Raw genomic sequence first — 19,283 nt, forward strand, 5'->3', positions numbered from 1 at the left:
CCTAAGAGTGTCCCTGTGCCCTCTTAGAAGGATTCCTTAGCAGAGACCTTAGAACAGTAACTAGAACTGGTCTCTCACAGGGTTTTCTCATGGGTTCAACATCTCAGGAAACAACAGTCTGCTTTATTTAATGTCTCTCATGATGACTCTCTGCCTTAAAGAAAGTGAATTCCTTTTGCTGTCAGCCTTTTAAAGCTCGGTCTAAGAAAAAATATCGCCAGCAGAAATAGCTGAGTGGAAACAAAGGGGCCTTCCTGCAATGTGCAAAGTGCCGACGCTGTGTGCGGTGTCAGCTCCGCCACTGAGCAAGTGAGTGTCTGCAAGGAAGAGCTGCTGTAAATCAAGCGTGCACGGCTCTGGCAAGTGCTTGCTGCAAGCACAGAGGAACAGTCCACCTCAGCATCCAGTTCTCGCACGAGCGCCGAGGCACTTACCAAGCCACAATAACTGTGCTGCTGCGGGCTATCTTTTCCCTCCTCATTGTACAGGGATTAAGGCTTGGCTGCCTTGATGAGAAAGCTGTCCTGATTGCTTGCAATCTTTTAGCATTCCCGGTTAAAGTGGTTTTAAAGTGACAGCAAAGGCAATTGGAAAACCATTCCCACTCCTTCCTTTGAAACAAACTTAATTGCCACGTCTGATTAAATGCAATGCAGACTCAGCCCTGCTTGCTTCTGCCAAACCCCTCCGTGGTTGTGGTGCTCACCCTGCAAGAAGAAAGGGTAATCAGGGGAAACCTGGGCTGTGAAAGTGAGCCGAGTGGTGAGACTGGTTGCCTATGCCTCTCACCTGCACTGGGACCTCAGGCAAGTCGCTGAGGCACTTGGGGTTCTGGTTTCCCTACTTTTAAAGGAAGAAGGAAAGCAATTGTTTTCCTTCTGCACATCGTGGTTGGAGGCAGAGGACTCTAAATTGTTCTGGTAGCCTAATGACAGCTTCAGACAAGTAGCAGAATACATCAGTTTCCCCATCTTTTTAAGCACAGAAAAGAATTCCCCTGCCCTAGCAGAGAGCAGGCAGCAGCTGTGAAAGTGATGCACTGAAATGCAGGAAACTCAGTATAGTGCAGGAATTTGGTTACATGGCTGTTTGCAAATTAATGGCTAAATCAATTAAATGAAAGCATGGGATTTCTCTTGAGGAAAGTCTGGTCACAATTGCAAGGAGAAGGGGAGGGGTTGTGGAGTGGGGATGACATAATCACATTTGCGAATCACCAGCAGTGTGCATGCTTTAATCCATTAATGGGGTTTTTATCTGTGATCATAAAAAGCAGGTTACATTCAGCCTGGAAGGGAGTGAGGGTTGGAGGAGAGGGGAGGGGAGAGCAAGAGAGAGAGAAAGCGAGAGAGAAAGAGAGTGCTATTCGCTCAGTGAATTGCTTGCAAGCTTTGGGCTGATAATTAGGGATCTCAGGGGTGCAGTTTCTCAGAATAACCTGCTCGCCTTCGGATGGACCAAATGGAGACAGTGGTTCAGTCCTGCTGATATTTTTAAAGCCCTCCTCGCAGTTTGATGGGCATTCCCAGTGCTTTTGTGCACGTCTCGGAGAGCGTTGACGTGGAAAGGAGCAGCAAGGAGGGGGAGGTTGGAGAAAAAAAACGGCAGCTCTTCTAAAAATACGGAGGGCATGCGAGAGTGCGAGAAGGCTGGGAAGGAGGGCGAGGGGAGAGCACCTCGCGCCATGGTCCTCGGACACTCAGAGATGTCCCTCCTGTGACTGGATGCACCATGAGCATCTGGGAGGTGATCCTGGCTTTCGTGGTGGTGGTGCTGATGCTCGTGGCCCTGCTGGCCAACGTGCTGGTGCTGATGTGCTTCTTGTACAGCGCCGACATCCGCAAGCAGGTCCCGGGATTGTTCATCCTCAACCTCACCTTCTGCAACCTGTTGATGACCGTCTCCAGCATGCCCCTGACCTTGGCTGGCATCATTTACAAGAGGCAACCGGGAGGAGATCAGATCTGCCACATTGTGGGCTTCCTGGAGACTTTCCTCACCACGAATTCCATGTTGAGCATGGCAGCGTTGAGCATTGACAGGTGGATTGCCGTGGTCTTCCCTCTAAGTTACCACTCCAAAATGAGGTACAGAGATGCTGCTCTCATCCTGAGCTACACGTGGTTACACTCCGTGTCGTTCCCCATAGTGGCAGCGTCTCTCTCCTGGGTGGGTTTCCATCACCTCTATGCCTCCTGCACCCTGTACAACAAGAGACCAGAGGATAGGACACAGTTTGTGATTTTCACTGGGGTCTTTCACACCCTCAGCTTCCTCCTCTCCCTTATAGTCCTGTGTTTCACTTATCTCAAAGTGCTGAAGGTGGCACGGTTCCACTGTAAGCGGATTGACGTGATCACTATGCAGACCCTGGTACTGCTTGTGGACATCCATCCCAGGTAGGTGCCTGTGTGCTCAGCAAGAGAGAATGTTGGCTGTAGAGGAAGTGAGGACCGGGCTTAGTGTTATGTTAAATGCAGTCGGAGCTGTGTCACAGCAGGGAGGGCTTGGGAGGGGGAGAAAACAAGCATCCTTCCTGCTGCACGTTGCTTTGTACTTGTGTTTGTGTTTTTTCTAGGGCAGAAACAAGCCTCCTTTCTTAGGAGCTTGTTTTGGGAGGGAGAGCAAAGAAGCAAGCAGTTTTGGCTGAGCATGCATTTCCCTTTGAGACAGTGATCCAGACCACTGCTCTTTGTCTCAGAAGGTGCATTTAGCAATTGATAGATTCACAGATTTTAGCAGTTTCAGCCCAAAACACTGTTTCTTGCTGAAAGGGAGCACATGTCCCTGGCTCGGAGCTGAGAGGGAAGGGGAGTTGGGGCACTCTCTGCTCCTCCAGCTGTGTCCATGTTGCTGTGCTCTCTGTAACTTTATCCTCCCAAAGGCAGCATCGTGAGGGAATAACATCTGCTAAATACATATGCTTGAATGCCTATATTTAAATCCCACAGAGAGACTTCGGTAGCAATGTTGATATGACAAGTGAGGGATGTAGAAAGCTCATTGCTAATGAGAGTCCTTAAGCGAGAGAATTGTTAGGAGTAAAGTCTCCAGGGGCTGGGAGAAGAATGGCAAGCACCAAGCAGGCATGGATGTGTGTCGGGAAGCTGTGCAAGAGTCCTGTCAGAAACGATGTGCAGGCTATAAATCTTCCATGAATAGGACATGTCTGGGTCTGCAAGGGAAGCAGATTTGGATGGGGAAGGGAGAGTGGGAGTGACCTTTTCCTGATCATTAAGGGGTACAGAGCTGTACAGCTGAAAGAGAGAAAGGTTTGCTGGAGGGAAGCCCTGGGACTTAGGGCCAGTGAGAAGGCAGCAGCAGGATGAGCCAGAGCAATCTATCTGGGAAAAGGGGAATTAGAAATCAATCCACAAAGCTAAGGCAGGATGGGGTGGTTGATGGACCACAGTAGGCTCTGGGCTTGGAGGCTCCGACGAGCTGAGGCAGACAGGTTAAGGACCAGCTGAGACTGGGACAAGGTGGGAAAGACAGAGAGTGAGCTATGGGCAGGGGAAGCATGGGACATGGTTCAGTGAGCGTGGTGGTGATGCATCGATGGTTGGACTTGGTTATCTTAGTGGTCTTTTCTGATCTTAATGAGCCTATAATTCTATGGTTCTCTGAAACTAGGGGTGCTGGTTGTAGAGTGGAAGGAAATGGGCTCAGTTTGCTGGGAGTTTTGCTTAGAGGAGGAGTGTGACTGGAGCAGATGATTGGGATGAAAAGACTCCAACAGACTCACCTGGAGAAAGGGGGAGAAGATGGTTTGGCTATGGAGTGTGATGGATCACCTGTGAAGGATGTGCATGCTGACTGGGAGACTGTCAGGGACTGAGTCTGTAAGTTAATGCTGAAGGAAAGGGAAGCGTCTTTCAGCAAGGTGCTGACAGCTGGCAGTGCAGGCAGGTGTCTGATATGGGGAGAAAGAGAGGAAAGCCATGAGCAGATGGGTTGTCCCATAGCAGCATCCCACCTTGCCATTATCTGCAGGCTGGAGGCAAGCAGCAGCTCCTGTATTGCAGCCAGCCACAGGAGTGGAAGGAAGCACATGTGGCTGTCCTCAAAACGAGGTCAGAGCTTGGGGATTCCTTAGCCTGAGGCAAAGAAGTCTGAAAGGATCAGGGCAGGACAGTACTGTGTCAGAGGAACAGAAACGTTTGCTTAAAATTCTCCAGTTAAGCTGTCTGATCCATGTCTTGACCACAAATGTGGAACAGAACTTTGGGTGAGTTCTGTTCCCGCTTTTGAGAAACGCACGTATAAATCTTCCCTTATCCACCAAGTCACAGAGAGGAAAAAACATCCTCCTACCCCATCCACTGTCTGGTTTGCTAAACTGTACCCCAGTTGCTCTTCATTCCTGCTGTGGCCACTTGCAGGGCAGTGCTGTAGACGTGCTGAGGCTGTTTGAAATAGCAGTCCTTACACCTAATGCTTAAAGAATGGCTAGATTGTGCAGAAAAGCTTAGGAAAAAAGAAAAAAGGGCAGAAGTCACAATACTATTCTCCTCTGCATTTTTTCTTGTCTGAGTTAACTAGAAGGTATTCCTGCATTTCGTCATCATCTCGCAGAAGAGCAGGTTCATAGGGCTGTGGGTATTGTACCTCTTCTTTGGAGGAGATGGAGTTTTGCAGGCACTTTGCTGCCAGTAACCTCTGCTGCTGTTATTCAGCTCTTACATCAGGCCATTCTCTAGGAAAGGGGAGTTTTAATTTCTCTGGACTACAGCAGTGATGGCTGATTGCAACCTATAATGCTGCTGTCCTATAGGTGACAGCTGCAGCAGCTGTAGGGTCAGATCTTAGACTCCACACAGAGGCTCTTCACAGTGATCTACATTGAGTTATATAAGTGGCACATGTACAGGAACGTTTAGTGTTTCTGATAGTACCCAACAGCGTAACATGGGCACTGGGAGGACGTGCATGAGAGGCCAAAGTTTGCAGTTGTAGCTCAGCCTACCCCTGGCTTTCGCGTGGTCTGGTTTTAACGCTGAGAAATGTGTACAGACAATTTTCTGCTCCTTGTGACTCAGAATCCGCCCGCCAGGGGGTCTGGGACAGGCGTTGTGACAGATGGCTTTATTACCTGTGACTTGGGGAGACACAAGTGATCTTCTGAAGATCATTTGAGATGAGTACGAAGGAAACCTCTAAACACCGCACAGGACTGTGTGAATGTTTAGGGCACATGTCCTTTCAAATTAGCTTTGGCATTTTTACTGGGTACTGCTTTCTCTTGACTTTGTTTCCTAGACTGAGCTATCTGAGTTACCGTGAGAGGCTTGGGCAGGAATTCTCTTAAGTGTTTAACTCATGTATTTCTCAACCGAAATTATCTTTTTAGTGTATCCAGCTCTTAAAGATAGTGGATCTTAAGGTTCGGTATCTCATAAGCTTTGTTTAAAATACCAAACCTTCAAAGGGATATATCTCAGATTTTCCAGGATATTAAAATCTTTGAATGAAAGCTTAGTCAACAATCCAGTTCTATTACCAATGTCACCCGTGGAACCTGTGTTTATATTCTTATCTAACTGCACGAAAGAGTGCGCAGAAGCAAAATACCCATCTGAGCACACGATCTGTATGGAGGAACGAGATAAAGTACTTTAATTTGTGATGTGGTATTTACTAGCTACATCTGGAAATGCTGAACAAAAGAAATCAGTCGAAGCCTTCAGGACTTCCCATGTCACACGTGAGCTCCTGGAGTCATCAAAGGCTTTGTATATACCAGTGAATGTGTGGAGAGATATAATGGGGGGGAACTATCGGGGACCAAAAATACCCCTCCCCACCCTAACAGCATCCTAATTGAAATGGCTTTGGATATTTTTTTTCCTATTCTGATGCATGCTCGGGATATTATGAGTCTCAGTGCAGGGCTTAAGTGAAGCTCCTGAACCTCTGAGATCCTCTGTTTGCACCTGAAAGTACTCCAAGTTCTTCAGCTCCTGCAGAACTGGAAGCATAGGTTCCCTTTGACAGGTGGATTTCTTTTTTTACTGCTCAGCTGTCATTTTGATCTGCATATAACTCAGATGTAGAACATGTAACACCGTTAGATGCGTTCTAGTTCTACTTGGGCATATTCTTTGAGAGCAAGGCAATTTGTTTTTTCTTTTGTTCACTTTTCCATCATGGCGACTGCTCTGGGAACTGGATGAGCGAGAGTAAATAAAAAGGAAATAATGAAAAAGGTTTGGTTTGGTTTTTTTAGCCCAATCAAAAGATAACATTAGAACTGTCTGACACAGATAGCACCTTGAGATCCTCAGGACACAACGCGTGCTTAGATGTTGATCAGACAGTTACAGCAAACAACACACAGGTGCGGTCATAAACCACACAGCTATTAACATATGCAAACATGGAACCTGACAATGAATCACTGATTACAAATTTGCAATAATACCAGAGGAAGACAAGCTCCAAGCTGTTATAACATGCAGTGCATGGGCCAGACCACCAGCTTCACCCAAGACGCGTGGTTACTTTGCCACAAGGTGTGTGCAATGGGCCCATGGGCAGCAACACTGCTACGTGCCTAGAGAGGGATGTTGGCAGGCAGCCTAGCTTTGGTTTCATCCTTTCCCAAAGGAAGTATGTTGGCAGATTCACCAGTTCAGGTGCAGATGGCTCCAGGAGGTACAACCTGTGCTTCCAATCCCACAGAAACACCTGGAGAACCACAGACACATCCCTGGGCTTCACCCAGCCTGCTCAGAAGTTGCACAAGCAAGTAGAGGAGGATGAAAAAATCAGGCTGGGACTAATCAGTATCTGTTTGGTCAGAAATAAGGCTGCTTTGAGCCTCAGACTCAAAACACTTGTTGACTAGTTTGTGGCTTTGCAAAGTGCTCACCATGTGCACAAGCTGTTGTGAAATTTATGGCTACACCATTCACAGCTACTGAATATAATGATTGCTTCAGTGCTGGGCTGAGTTCTAAGAGGGTATTTCTCCTTTTACCATTTCACTGTGCTTTATTTCTTACTTAGCTGGGTGGTTTCTCCTACCTGTGATATGGTTGCTTGAATTGCTTTTCCTGGTGAATGCCACCAGCCTGTCCATAAATAAATTGATAAAATGGGGTGTGTGTGCATGTAACTGTACATACATGCATTTCTCAGTAATTGGATTTGGAAGGTAAGATCATGTAAATCATTAATACTCACAGTTCTCCTGTGGAAATGCAGCGCGTTGGTTATCGGGTTATGTGAAATCAGCACGTACTGAAAGAATTGATTTCAATTATTCCAGAAGTATAGCTATTAAAGTTTGCTCCCTGATATTATGATTCATGTTCTTGTTTGTGTTGAATGTCATGCAGTGTAAGAGAGCGTTGTCTAGAAGAGCAGAAGAGACGGAGGCAACGAGCAACGAAGAAAATAAGTACCTTCATTGGTACCTTTATACTTTGTTTTGCACCTTATGTTATCACAAGGTAAGCAGGAGCCTATGCTCTGAAAAAATGGTCAGAAAAGCAGGGCACTGGACCAGAAACTGATGCAAGCTCCCTATGAAAGTTCTGTGCTCTGTTTCACCTATCAGAGATTCTATTTGCTGAGCCAACCACATTATGTAGAATGTCATAGCATTTCCAGTCCAATCCCTCTGTAGTCTGTGAGCCAAACCCCATCCAGTGAGCCAAGTCAATGGGTAGGCTGCACGGGAGAGACTAAGGAGTTCAGTCCCCAGGTGCTGGGAGATGTTATGATTATTTTCAGAGACCAAGAACTCAGACTACCTCAGTGGCCCAGGGGCTGAGCTAACCCATACTGTAGGACACTAGTCTGAATAGGCCAGGATGGAGAATTCTGCCTGTACAAGACATGGATGAGGTGAGAACATGGCCCACAGATTTAAACAGCAGCTTTCTTGGACAGTGTTCCTGGTGATAATCATCAAATATCAAAGTTAGTCTGGCTTACAGCTAAAGAAAATCTTGCAGTTTATGGTCAGATGTCCCTATTTGTCTAGCAGCTTATTTCTGAAAATGGCTCCTGTGGGAAACACAGAAGTACTCCAATGAAACAAAATTACTGAAAAGCAAGTATTTCTGCATTAGTGTTAGCAAGTTGTTGAAAGGAAATTTACAACCTGTGCTTGTTATTAAAACTCAGGAAAAACTGAAATACTGCTATGCGGAACAGAGAAAGAAAGATATATGTACACCTAAAGCATCACCTGTTCCAGTATTATTGGAGAGAAATTACTGGGACTAAATTCAGAATTGAGAAAAAAAAACAAACCACGACAACCCCACACTGAAAAACCTGAATTAAGACTCAATGTAAGTGGGCAATAGAAAACCCCCTTTTTCCATCACAGTACAATATCCTGAGTTTCTGTTTCCAATAAGACAACTAACAAGCAGTCTTGCAGTCTCTTGTTAGAAAGGAAAACCTGCATGCCACATTAATTTTATGTTCATGGTAATAATAGCTAATTGATCTGTGCTAATAACTTGTGACACCGCTGGGAGTACATTTGTGCAGCATTATGAAATTCTTCTTCACACTGACTTCACAGTGGCAGAGGCCATGCCCTGTGCTCTGAAAGGCTATGAAAGGATTTATAATTATGGGCGCTTAGCCTTAACTCTCAGGCTATGAGATATTAGAGTATGCCTTGCATACTCGGTTCCATGAAGAACCGATATCTTTTTTGCAGAGGGTGACCAGAAGAAATGAGGTATAGGGTCCCAATGGCACAGAGATGCTTTGTACCATGTTATCTGGAAGGATATTTGAGGATGCCTTCTGCATGTATCTGATGTCAAACCTAGAGGACGAGGAAGCTTAATTATGTAAGCAAGTGTTCTTTTCTGGACTAAATTCAGAGTGTTTTGCATTGCACAAGATGGGGCAATCAGTCACTTTTCAAGGCAGTGAACAGCAGATAGCTGATGAAGTGTATCATTCCAAATGGGCATGTCCTGGGTTACACTATAATGTCTTTCTATTTCCACATCAAAAGCCAACAGTTGTCTGTAGCACCCCACAAGCCAGGGAGGGAGCCATTCCTAGGGCTGCAGTTGGACAAATGCCTCTCTAGGTCAAATGGAGTCTTTATCAGCTTACATCAGTGTAAAGATCAGATGAGTCACCCCTTTTGTCAAGGAAATGTCCATTTAATTAGTTCAGTGACTGACCTTAAGTAGTACACCCAGGCAATTCTATTCTTCATTCAGTGTCTTCATGTACCAGATGTATGTTGGATATTCCTAGTTATAGCTGGTTGCTTGGTTTGGAAAAATGCTATTACAACACATCTATTCTTTTGCTATATTTATCACTGTGTGATTGAAAACAGCATTGAAATCCTGTATTCTCCAGGAAGCTTCTTCATAAGGAAAATCAAAAGAAGTCATACTCCTTTCTAATATTTGTGTCCAACTTCACGCTTTTCAGACAGATACAGAACTTTGCTCATGCGATTCAGTAAATGCTGCCAATCTGTGGTGAAATTGGCCCTAAATTAAACATTCTGAAGTAATATCAGAAAGAACCCTAGCCCTTGGGTTAGGGAGGTGGATGGCAGAAGAGGCGAAAGACTGAAATTCTTTTGTATCATCTCTGGGGAATGGGACAAACAAAATGCATTTTCACATTGGTTGGCTGCCCAGTGCATATAAATCCTGCTTGGGCAGACAGACAGGCAAACTCACAGAGGGGTTCTGATCTATGTTCTTGCTTGTCTGCATATGTTTTCCCAAACAACCTTAGGATGACATATTTGAAGGCTTTCTAGGCTCCTTCAAAACTCCATATGACATAGGTGGAGGGGTAGGAAGAGAGGTAAGAGCCTTAATTTGTGCCGGGGAAGGTTCAGGTTGTAGGATATTAGGAAAAAAGTATTTCTTCTCAGAAAAAAGTATGCACACTGATCATCATGCTCAGCTTATTCATTAATACAAGAGAAAAGACCAAGGTAAATGCTGATACAGTGAGTCCTGTGTGAAATAAATAAATAAAATCAGAGTTGGTAACAAGCAGAACTGTAGGATTATAAGCTTAAAGAGTCGATCCAAATTCCTGAATTCCTGCTCAGTTTCACCCCTGAACAAGACGTAACCTCTTGTTTGAGGTTTTCTTGCCTATACAGAGTTTTCTCTGTAACTGTTACTTTCTGAAGGGGAGTCAGTGCGCAGAAGAGATGCTTGATACTAGCTGGCCATTTGGACCTATATATGTCCAGTAAACTGCACAAGTATGTAAAGCATTTTCACGCTATGCTATCTGCATAAGAGATCAAGGTCTTACTGTTCAAGGTGACATTCTTGTTTGTTTACTGAAACTGAAATGAAATAATTGGATTTCCACTTGCCACCAAGTACACTACAGAATTACGTGTCTAAGATATTGGAAAAATTATCATAGCTAAACAGTTCATAGTTTTGAAGTATATATATGTATTGAGTAACAGGCAAGTACAAGAGCAGCTTTTGAAAGCAAGTTAGGGAACTATGGAGCCAATGCTGTAGAATTTAATTTACAGATAGCACTGAAATATTAATGCACCTTCACTGAAAACATCTTCCTGGTTGAAATGTTCCATGAAAATTGAAGCTATGCATACAATTTCCCTCAATAATGAGAAACAAAACCCTCTTTCAAAGGCAATAAGGTATATGACACAACTTGAAGAGATTTAATTGTTTCTACATCAAATAGAATTGTGTACCTTGGGGTTTACCCGCAGTTGTTTGTTGCTATGTATCTGCAAATGTCAAAAATAATACACAAAAATGGCAAAGTCTTTAAATGTCAGGGACATAAGGAAATAATTGAAGAAAATATCGTAGATTCTGTTGGCTTTTTAATTGGCCAGTCACTGAAGGCAGAATTAGTCTGCCTAGACTTACAACCTTACAGTGTCCATGTGATGTGCTCTAAATGGGGTTTGCTAATGGCTCATAGGACTGGGTGACAGGTTCAGACACGAATTTGTTATACCTTGATCATTCAAGGCATCCACTGCAAGTAATTAAACTTAATCAAATTCAGTATCTGTAAAACATTTGACCAAAGTAAATCAACCACATTAAAATCAAGATGGTAAAATTTTAAATGCAAAGAAGTCATTAAATATGTGAAGAAGGATGGCTCATGGTAGACTGCAGAGTAAATAGGACTCAGTAGAAGATAAATATCCAAGTATTCACATCTCATCCTAGAATGTATTTACATGAGTGTCATAGCTACATTTTCTTACATGACAGAATAGACCAGATCAGACCTCCAGCAGGCAGAGTAGAAGCTAACTGGGTTTGACTTTGGATGCTGCTTTGTAAAAAAAAAGATATAAACCACAATTTAGAAGGGGAGGTTGGAAGGTGCTCATTGACTTAGGCAAGACGAAAGGAGAGGAAAATGATGGCAGTTCTTTGGGAACTCAAAGCAGCTCGCAGTGATGAGATAAGCCAAATTCTCAAGCATTTTCACATAACACAGCCTGATCAAATCCAATGCCTTACTTGCCTCTGAACCCATAACTCCCAGTAGATACTGGGTGTTCCTCTATTCATATGCATTATACTTTCAGCCCTTGTCTCCACTGAAGCAGGAATGATCTTCCTGGAGAACAACATACGAATGCAGAACGTGAAATGGCTATTGAGCTCAGTAAAGGAATAAAGACCCTGAAAATAATTTGTTCTTTGATAATAGGACTTATTAATGTAAAGATGATATTTGTGACAGAATGATATTTCTCTCTGAAACATGGTGGTTATCAATGACTAATGCTTAATTATTTGACAGTGAAATTAAGAGCATATAACATGAATTGTAAAACTTCAGCTAGTTCCCTTTATGTCATGATTCCATGAAATTATTCATTAAATACAGTTTAGGCTTGCATTGTGTGCTGTTGCAGTGTATGCAAATTGATGCCAAAGAGATGCTCAGAAACCATTTCAAGATGACAGAGAGACCATTGTAAGAAAGAACGTGCAAGAGCAGAAGTAGCTCTTAGAGCGGTAGCAATCCAAGCACCCCTGAGCACTGGGATGTTTTCAGTGATACTGCCACACTATACCAAATTCAGGCTCCTCAGCCCTACTTCCATGCTCCCGTGACTAGACCATGCCATCTGCCAGTGCTATTTTAAACAACAAAATGCAGGGAAACTTTATGGAATGCAAACAAAATGGCTGAGGAAATCCTTATTTCTAAATCGCTTGAAATGCCAGCAGTGTTGGTGTTGATGCTGTAGGAATCACACTTGAGAATGCTCCTTGGAAATGGTGTTTTGTCTGTGGAAAGGTTAGCAGCTGATGATGTTTCCAGGCAGGTTTAAAAGCACCTGTGTCTGAAGGCAGTTGTCAGCAAAGATCTCATTTGCCATCGTACAGTGGGGCTCTCAATAGCAGCACATATGCCCTTTGGAATCATTCTTCTCTAGAATAATCAATAGTTTCTCAACAGCTGTAGAGACATATTGAACACTGCTGCCCTTCAGCGTTGCTCAAAGACAAGAGAAAAGAAAATCTCGTGGAGTTATCAATATTGCCCTGTCAAATGCACTGGAGGTCTCAGAATAAAGTGAACGGTTTGTGCTGGGGTGTGAGGAGCATATAAAGCTCTTCTCTCCCTCCTTCCCTTCCCAATGGCTTAAATTTTTTTTCTGGGCTATATTTGTTGCAATAGTATGTTTGGGCTTCAAATTGACCACTTTCAAAAGTTAAGATTAATTGTGCCATTTCTTAATGAATAATTTTCCTTCCTTGCGTACTTCACCTATAACCCAGTCAGACTATTCAAATGCATCAACTCCAGGACCTGGACTTTTTATGAATGCTATGTAGCACTGCAGGATGGTTGCACAGATAATCCAGAGGGGACCTTGAAGGATGACTTTGGACCATACGTTGTATTTTTAGTTATAACAATCAGGAAATATGACTCCCACTAAACCAAGCGATGATGGGCAGTGTCTCAATCTCAGACTTTGGAACCCAAAGTCTTTGCACCAGAACTTAGGAAATTATACTGGGTTACACAGAAATACATATATTAAAATATTTGCTGTTAAACGCAGTGTGCACGATGGATTAAATGGTGCAGTTAAGCATGGAGGTCATCAGGAAATGTTCTTGGGGAAAGTCATACTCCTTTCATATCTTTTAGAGCTCTGTCAAGTCTATGATGCTGCTAAAAACATGATCTTATGGCTTGCACTACTAGAAAAAAATTAAACAACAAAAGCACTAAATAACAACAACAAGAAATATCAGCTACAAAACTTTGCTTTCTAACAAGAGACCTTACTAGGACTGAGAACCCTAGAGTAGTCAAATGTACAAAGTAAAGGATGCCTTGAAGTTTACAGTTTAAGACGTCCCAGTAGGATCTGTGTAATCCCATTCTGGGGAAACAGCCCCCATGCTTACTATTGCACAGTCACAAAAACTTTTACATTCACAATTTCATTAGTATGGCTTTTCTTGCTGTTGCCCAGGAATTTGGGGAGGGTTGTGTCACCTACTTCATATTGTGCTGCTGGAATATTCACTCTTTCAACCTTTCTCTTTCCCCAGACTTGTTGAATTATCCTCTGCGATCCCCATCAACTCCCACTGGGGAATTATCTCCAAGTGCTTAGCTTACAGCAAAGTTGTTTCAGATCCTTTTGTGTACTCTTTGCTACGGAATCAGTACAAGAAGACATGGAAGGACATCATAAACAAGATCCTCAAAAGGAGCTCCATCAACTCCTCTGCCCTCACGAGCGAGTCGCACAATCGAAATATATTGCAGCTGAATGAATGAGGAGCCTTCCTTGTGGGTATGGGATCTTCCAGAAGCATTAAATGGTACATGAGAAACAACAGTAACTGGCCTATCCCTAGTAGCTATCCTCAGCTGTCAAGGCTTCGGGAGTTGGTCATAGGTGCTGTGTCCCTCCCACAGCCCCTGCACACCCACGGGAGGCTGCTTTGAGCCTCCTCTCTCCAACTGCAGCATGCTATTGGTGTGTGGTCCTGCAGACTTCACCAAGAGCAATCTCCCATTGATTTCCATCAGCAGTTACGCATAGAGTGAAGAGCTGCTCCTTGGTGGAAGGGCTTCATGAGATTAGTGGGAGCAGAAAGGTGCAACAGTGAGATTATTTTTAAAAAAGCCAAGAAGAGATATCTGTGCCGTGTACTTCACTGGCTGCAGATCAGGGTCTTTCTGATGGATCTGCCAGCTTTAAAAACCACCTCAACCTGGTTGCTTCAGCGGGTACCCTTTAGAAAAGATCTTAATAGGAACATCTTAATAGCAAAATCTTTACCTGGGCACTCATGCAGTGCCCAGTATAGCTTTCAGTCTTGTTTGGTACCTATCATTTGAATGGTTCCATAGAACTGAGTGGAAACAAAATCACTTTTGTAGTACGCTACGGGCTGGATTCTGATGTTTCTTCTAAGTAACTTTCACCAAATTCTATTATTTTTCACTTCATTAAATTTTAAAACAGTAAAAAAAAAAAAACAAAAAAAACAACACCAAACCAGTGGATAGATAGAATGGAAGAGTTAGGATGCCTCCCCACCTACCCTCAATGTTAGGATTTCTGTATTATAAAGAGATGGAATTTGTCCAAAAGCTTCAACAATCAAGAAATCAAGAATAATAATTAATTGGTCGTCACTGCCATGATTTTAGTAATTATTTGTAAAACAAATTGCATCAAGAAAGTGTGTCCTCCTCATAATCTCTTGAAATTATTTTCTGGTAAAGACCTATTGGTTTCAAAGGCTTTACATTTATATATTGATCCGCAAGAGACTTGCAAGCAATCATGACCTTAGACCATTTGTCTCCAGCAAAGTCCTCAAGGCAAAGGTAAGATAACATAAGAAATTTTTACTTGATAGATCAAGAAACATTCTGTTTAGTGGCTATAAAGTACACAGATTGTTGGTAAGGGTGAAACAGCAAATACATCGCATGCCCAGGTTATGTATAGTCTTGGCTTATCATGTTCCAGTTTATATAACAGCTGACATAGCTGGCTCTTTTAACATCTATTCTTGCTTATATTCCATCCGTAAATCCTGAAATCAGAATCATATTGATGGAATTACTTATTATCTGCTACTTCTTGTGCCCTCCAAGCAAAGGGCACTGGATGGCATATATAGCTCTGCAAGAGACCTTCCCTTTGCTTGGAAGATACAAGAGGAAGTAGCTAAATTAGTATCTTCCACTTCATTTATGATAAATAACCAATATCAATGATTTTGCAAACCTTGGTATGCTCTGTTTTACAAGTTCCACCATGAATATTTGTCCTTTAACACAACAGTGATAATGACAACAACAGTTGCCTTCATACCTTGCAAAAAGCATCCACTGTTGAAGTTTCCCACCATCAATTCAAAACCTGGGTAGGTAACTCGGTGAACCCCAAAGGCAGTATATTTGGGGTAATAGCTCAGGTGCTGGTGTGCAGAGCTTCGCCTTAGCCCCACTCCCTGGCATGATATCACAGCTGCAAGGAAAATGTTAAGCTAATGTTAGTCTCATTGCCACCTGCTTTGTAAATGCAAAATTTAATAGGATGAAGATCAGTAACAGCCATGTAAATAAAAATCTTCAGCTTAGCAATCCAGTTTAGTTATTAAACAACAGCATAAATGAAGTAAAATAGATACACAAATATAATCACGGGATCTACGTTTTGCCAACACTGTGTTCAAGGTTAGCCATTAGTCATGTTACATTGTCTACCTCATCTTAATCATTGGACTTCTTAAGCTTAATGTAATTTTCTCAGGTGCAGTAGGTGAAAAGACCCCATTCAATACTTATTTCTTACAAAATTCAAGTTGTTTGGATAACTTTGTAGTATCCTGAAAGGATATTACAAAGCTGTCAGAGGGGGTCCAGAGGAGGGTCACAAAGATGATGAAAGGGGTGGAGGACCTCCCCTACCAAGACAGGCTGAGGGGGCTGAGTTTGTTCAGCCTGGAGAAAAGGTAGTTTCATTGCAGCCTTCCAGTACCTAAAGGGAACCTATAAACAGGAGGGGAGTCAAGTCTCTGAATGGGTAGATAACAGCAGGACAAGGGAAAATGATTAAGTTGAAGTAGGGAAGATTTAGGTTGGATATCAGGGGGAAGTTCTTTCCTATGAGAGTGGTGAGGTGCTGGTACAGGATGCCCAGAGAGGCTGTGGATGCTCTGTCCCTGGAGATGTTCAAAGCCAGGTTGGATGGGGCCCTGGGCAGGCTGGTCTGGTATTAAATATGGAGGTTGCCAGCCCTGCCTGTGGTGTGGGGGTTGGGGCTTTATGGTCCTTGAGGTCCCTTCCAACCTGAGCCATCCTATGGTTATTAGTGAGCTTACAAAGGTAAAATGCATCGTACCAAGATGATGTGGATTTGACTAAGATTCTTTCTTTGTAAGCAAATTAGAATGGGGTGATGGTTGAAGTCCATAAGAGTTGTCAGTTTATAGGCTGGGCTGCTGCCAAGTCAATGGGATGTTTGCATGTTGACAAACCCAGCCCCAGAGGGGTTTCACATTTTCAATCCATTATTCCAATAGAGAAAAATAATATCCCAGGGAAAAAAAAATAAAAAAATGCTACCATTAGAATGACTGGTAGAAGAAGGATAAAAATATAGCATCAGACTGTGTATCTCAGTCAGACCCTGGTTGATTTATGTGTCACCATGAGCAATAAATCTCTCCCCTTGTATGCGTTTAAAGCTTTGTCTTTCTTTCATTGTGCCTTTCTTCCAAAATTAATCTCATAGCAGAGAATAAACATAATTCCCCCTTACTTACATCAGATCTCTGACACATTGTCATATTTCTACCATCTGAAGCAAGCGGGAGCTGTGCTTGCTGCGCTTGACAAACTGACTCCATATACAAATAAAAGTAATACCCTAACATTTCCAGATGACATTTTATAAGATACAGAAATATGATACTGTGGCTCGTTAAGTGCTAGCTATTCAACTGAGTTCTTATAGGCAACCAGCAAAATTCTCTGAAATGTATGTCTAAGTGATGAATGTAGCTATGACTAACTACGTGTCTGCTGAGTATTATATGTACTATACGACACTTCCACTCCAGTGAGTTAGAATAACGATGGCAAACATAATGCTCAATACTTCATTATCTCTGATCGTCAGTCGGAACCGTTCTCTTGTCAAATGCCCTTGAGAGGGTGCGTGCGAGGGGTGGGTTTGCCATTTGTTACTTAAATGTTTTTGAAAAATGTTGTAAATTATAGCTACAGTGTGCCCAAAATATGGAACTGCATGTGCAAAGCTTGTGCAGCTGCTTAGGCAATATGCAGTTGTCTGGTGGTTATCTGCAATCCATATGCAATATCTATTTCTCACATGCATGTTCAATTAACATTTTCTTCCTATCTTGTAAGTTTGACAGGCAGAACACTGGCAGACAATTAAGAGTATTTAACCCAACTGTGTCATTTTCAGGTTCTGAGCTTTTCCCACTGCTCATTTTACAACCATATATTATTTATATGATTTCAGAGCCATAGTTGTGAACACCGTTTTCTATTATGTTTTTAACCCAGTTTGGATGTGAAGAGTTGGCTAATTCCTTTTGGCAGAATGCATAAGTGAACGAAATGAGTTTACTGAGAAAATAAGCAGTACCAAATTCACCCCCAGACATAAAGCAATGTCACTGTTGCTTCAGTTGGTGATTCACTCCCATTAGATAACTACATCCAGGTTTTATACATCTGACTTCTAGATGCGTAAGGCCATGTCTTCAAAGGTATTTACACATGACAAGACATAAACAGGATTTATTGAGTTTATTGTGAGTGTAAGTGCCCACTTGCAGTGTTAGGGAGCTATGAGACCCATCTCTAAATGAGGCCTAGCCCAATGTTACGCCTTTCTGAGGGTTACAGATACTGAAAACTATGCTTTTTGATGGCCCCAAGCCATACTTTATATAGTATCAGGTTTTATTTCAGAAATAATCAAACCTAGACAATTTAAAAGTCTCAGGCAATTCCTTAGGAAGCTGAGGACTTCTGCAGCAGTACCACATGCAGCACATCATTCCAGAGCAGCTGAGAGTGGAAGGGACCTCCAGAGCTTGTCTTGTCCACCTCCCAAGAGACAACCCCCATCTCTGTTTGCCAATACATTTGTTTGCTCTATAGTAGTTCTGGGAGACAATACTAGTCCACAACAAAAATAAAGTCTTCCTAGAAATTAACTGGGGCTTTGACTTGACATCAAACACAACTGCATCAGTACAGCTTCAGAAGTTACCAAACTGGGTTAAAAATGTAAGTGAGAGGCTTGGGGCCAGAAAGTTTAGAAAGTCCTGTCCCAAGTACCAGAGTACTGTTGCAGTGTTGTGCACTACTCTTGCTGTAGCAGTCATTTTCCTAATAACCTGCTTCCAAACAAGGAGCTCACCAGATCTCTCAGCCATCCACTTACCCCAAAGACAACATTTCTCTCAAGGCTCAGTAGCTGCCATGGGAAGTATCCAAGTCTCCACAAGCAGCACAGCCTCCATGGAAGAGCCCTTGATGGCTTGGGAAGGCTTAAATAGTTTTCAGGTGGGACGTGAGGGAAAGCCTCACACTGATGACCTGAAACTACCTCCACCTGGGTGAGTCTTGCTTTGGGAGATAGAGCCCAGTTCTTAAAGCCCCGGAGGCTCAGGTTATTTGTGTGAATAAGGCTTTTTCTGGATTTACTTGCCTAAATTTTCATAGTTCCTTCACCACCTCTTAAGAAAGGCTCTGAGGTCCCTAAGCATCTTATCCAGTCCATTGTGCAGTGAATCCTTAGAAACAGCCCATTGGAAATTGCTCGCTTTATGCTGCTCCCAGGATTATCTTCTCCCTCATTTCTTCTGATTAAATGAAACTTATGTTTAACGCTAGAGACTTTACGCCTATGTCAGCTTGTTGCTACTTGGCCCTAATAATCTCAGTATATTACTGTACGCCATGTTCAGCACAGAAAGCTCAGTTAGGTCAGTGGATCCTATGGTGTTTGCTTGAGGAGGCCTTGGGTAGTTAGCTCTAGCTAACTGGATAGGCTTTCTTGTTTGTAGATTCAGGGACTATACATGCTACTCAAGCCAGAACAAAGGAGACAATAATAACATTTTAGCCTTAAATTTATTATTATTTTAAATTTGCAATTTATGCTTTAATTCAGAGCGCTAATTATATCTCACAATCTCTGATGGATGAAGTTTCTCTATGTAAACCATCCTTCTCAAACAGACTGCTGTCCTTGTTAGAAAGTATAAAAG

At 42.8% G+C, this 19,283-nt stretch overlaps 1 protein-coding gene across 1 annotated transcript; it reads left to right on the forward strand.

Annotated features, from left to right (window-relative positions):
- The first annotated feature begins 1,293 nt into the window (after window positions 1-1,293).
- GPR26 (G protein-coupled receptor 26) lies at window positions 1,294-16,569 on the forward strand. Its single transcript, XM_072340661.1, has 3 exons — window positions 1,294-2,399; window positions 7,341-7,454; window positions 13,554-16,569. The coding sequence occupies exons 1-3, from the start codon at window positions 1,732-1,734 to the stop codon at window positions 13,783-13,785; spliced, it is 1,014 nt and encodes a 337-aa protein (XP_072196762.1). The 5' UTR covers window positions 1,294-1,731; the 3' UTR covers window positions 13,786-16,569.
- Window positions 16,570-19,283: the final 2,714 nt, after the last annotated feature.

The sequence above is a fragment of the Excalfactoria chinensis genome, chromosome 6 (assembly GCF_039878825.1).
Source record: "Excalfactoria chinensis isolate bCotChi1 chromosome 6, bCotChi1.hap2, whole genome shotgun sequence".
Taxonomy (NCBI): domain Eukaryota; kingdom Metazoa; phylum Chordata; class Aves; order Galliformes; family Phasianidae; genus Excalfactoria; species Excalfactoria chinensis.

Coding starts and splice junctions, on each gene's coding strand:
- GPR26 (XM_072340661.1), top strand. CDS start 1,732: ATGAGCATCTGGGAGGTGATCCTGGCTTTCGTGGTGGTGGTGCTGATG. Junction 2,400..7,340: donor CTTGTGGACATCCATCCCAG/GTAGGTGCCTGT, acceptor AATGTCATGCAG/TGTAAGAGAGCGTTGTCTAG. Junction 7,455..13,553: donor GCACCTTATGTTATCACAAG/GTAAGCAGGAGC, acceptor CTCTTTCCCCAG/ACTTGTTGAATTATCCTCTG.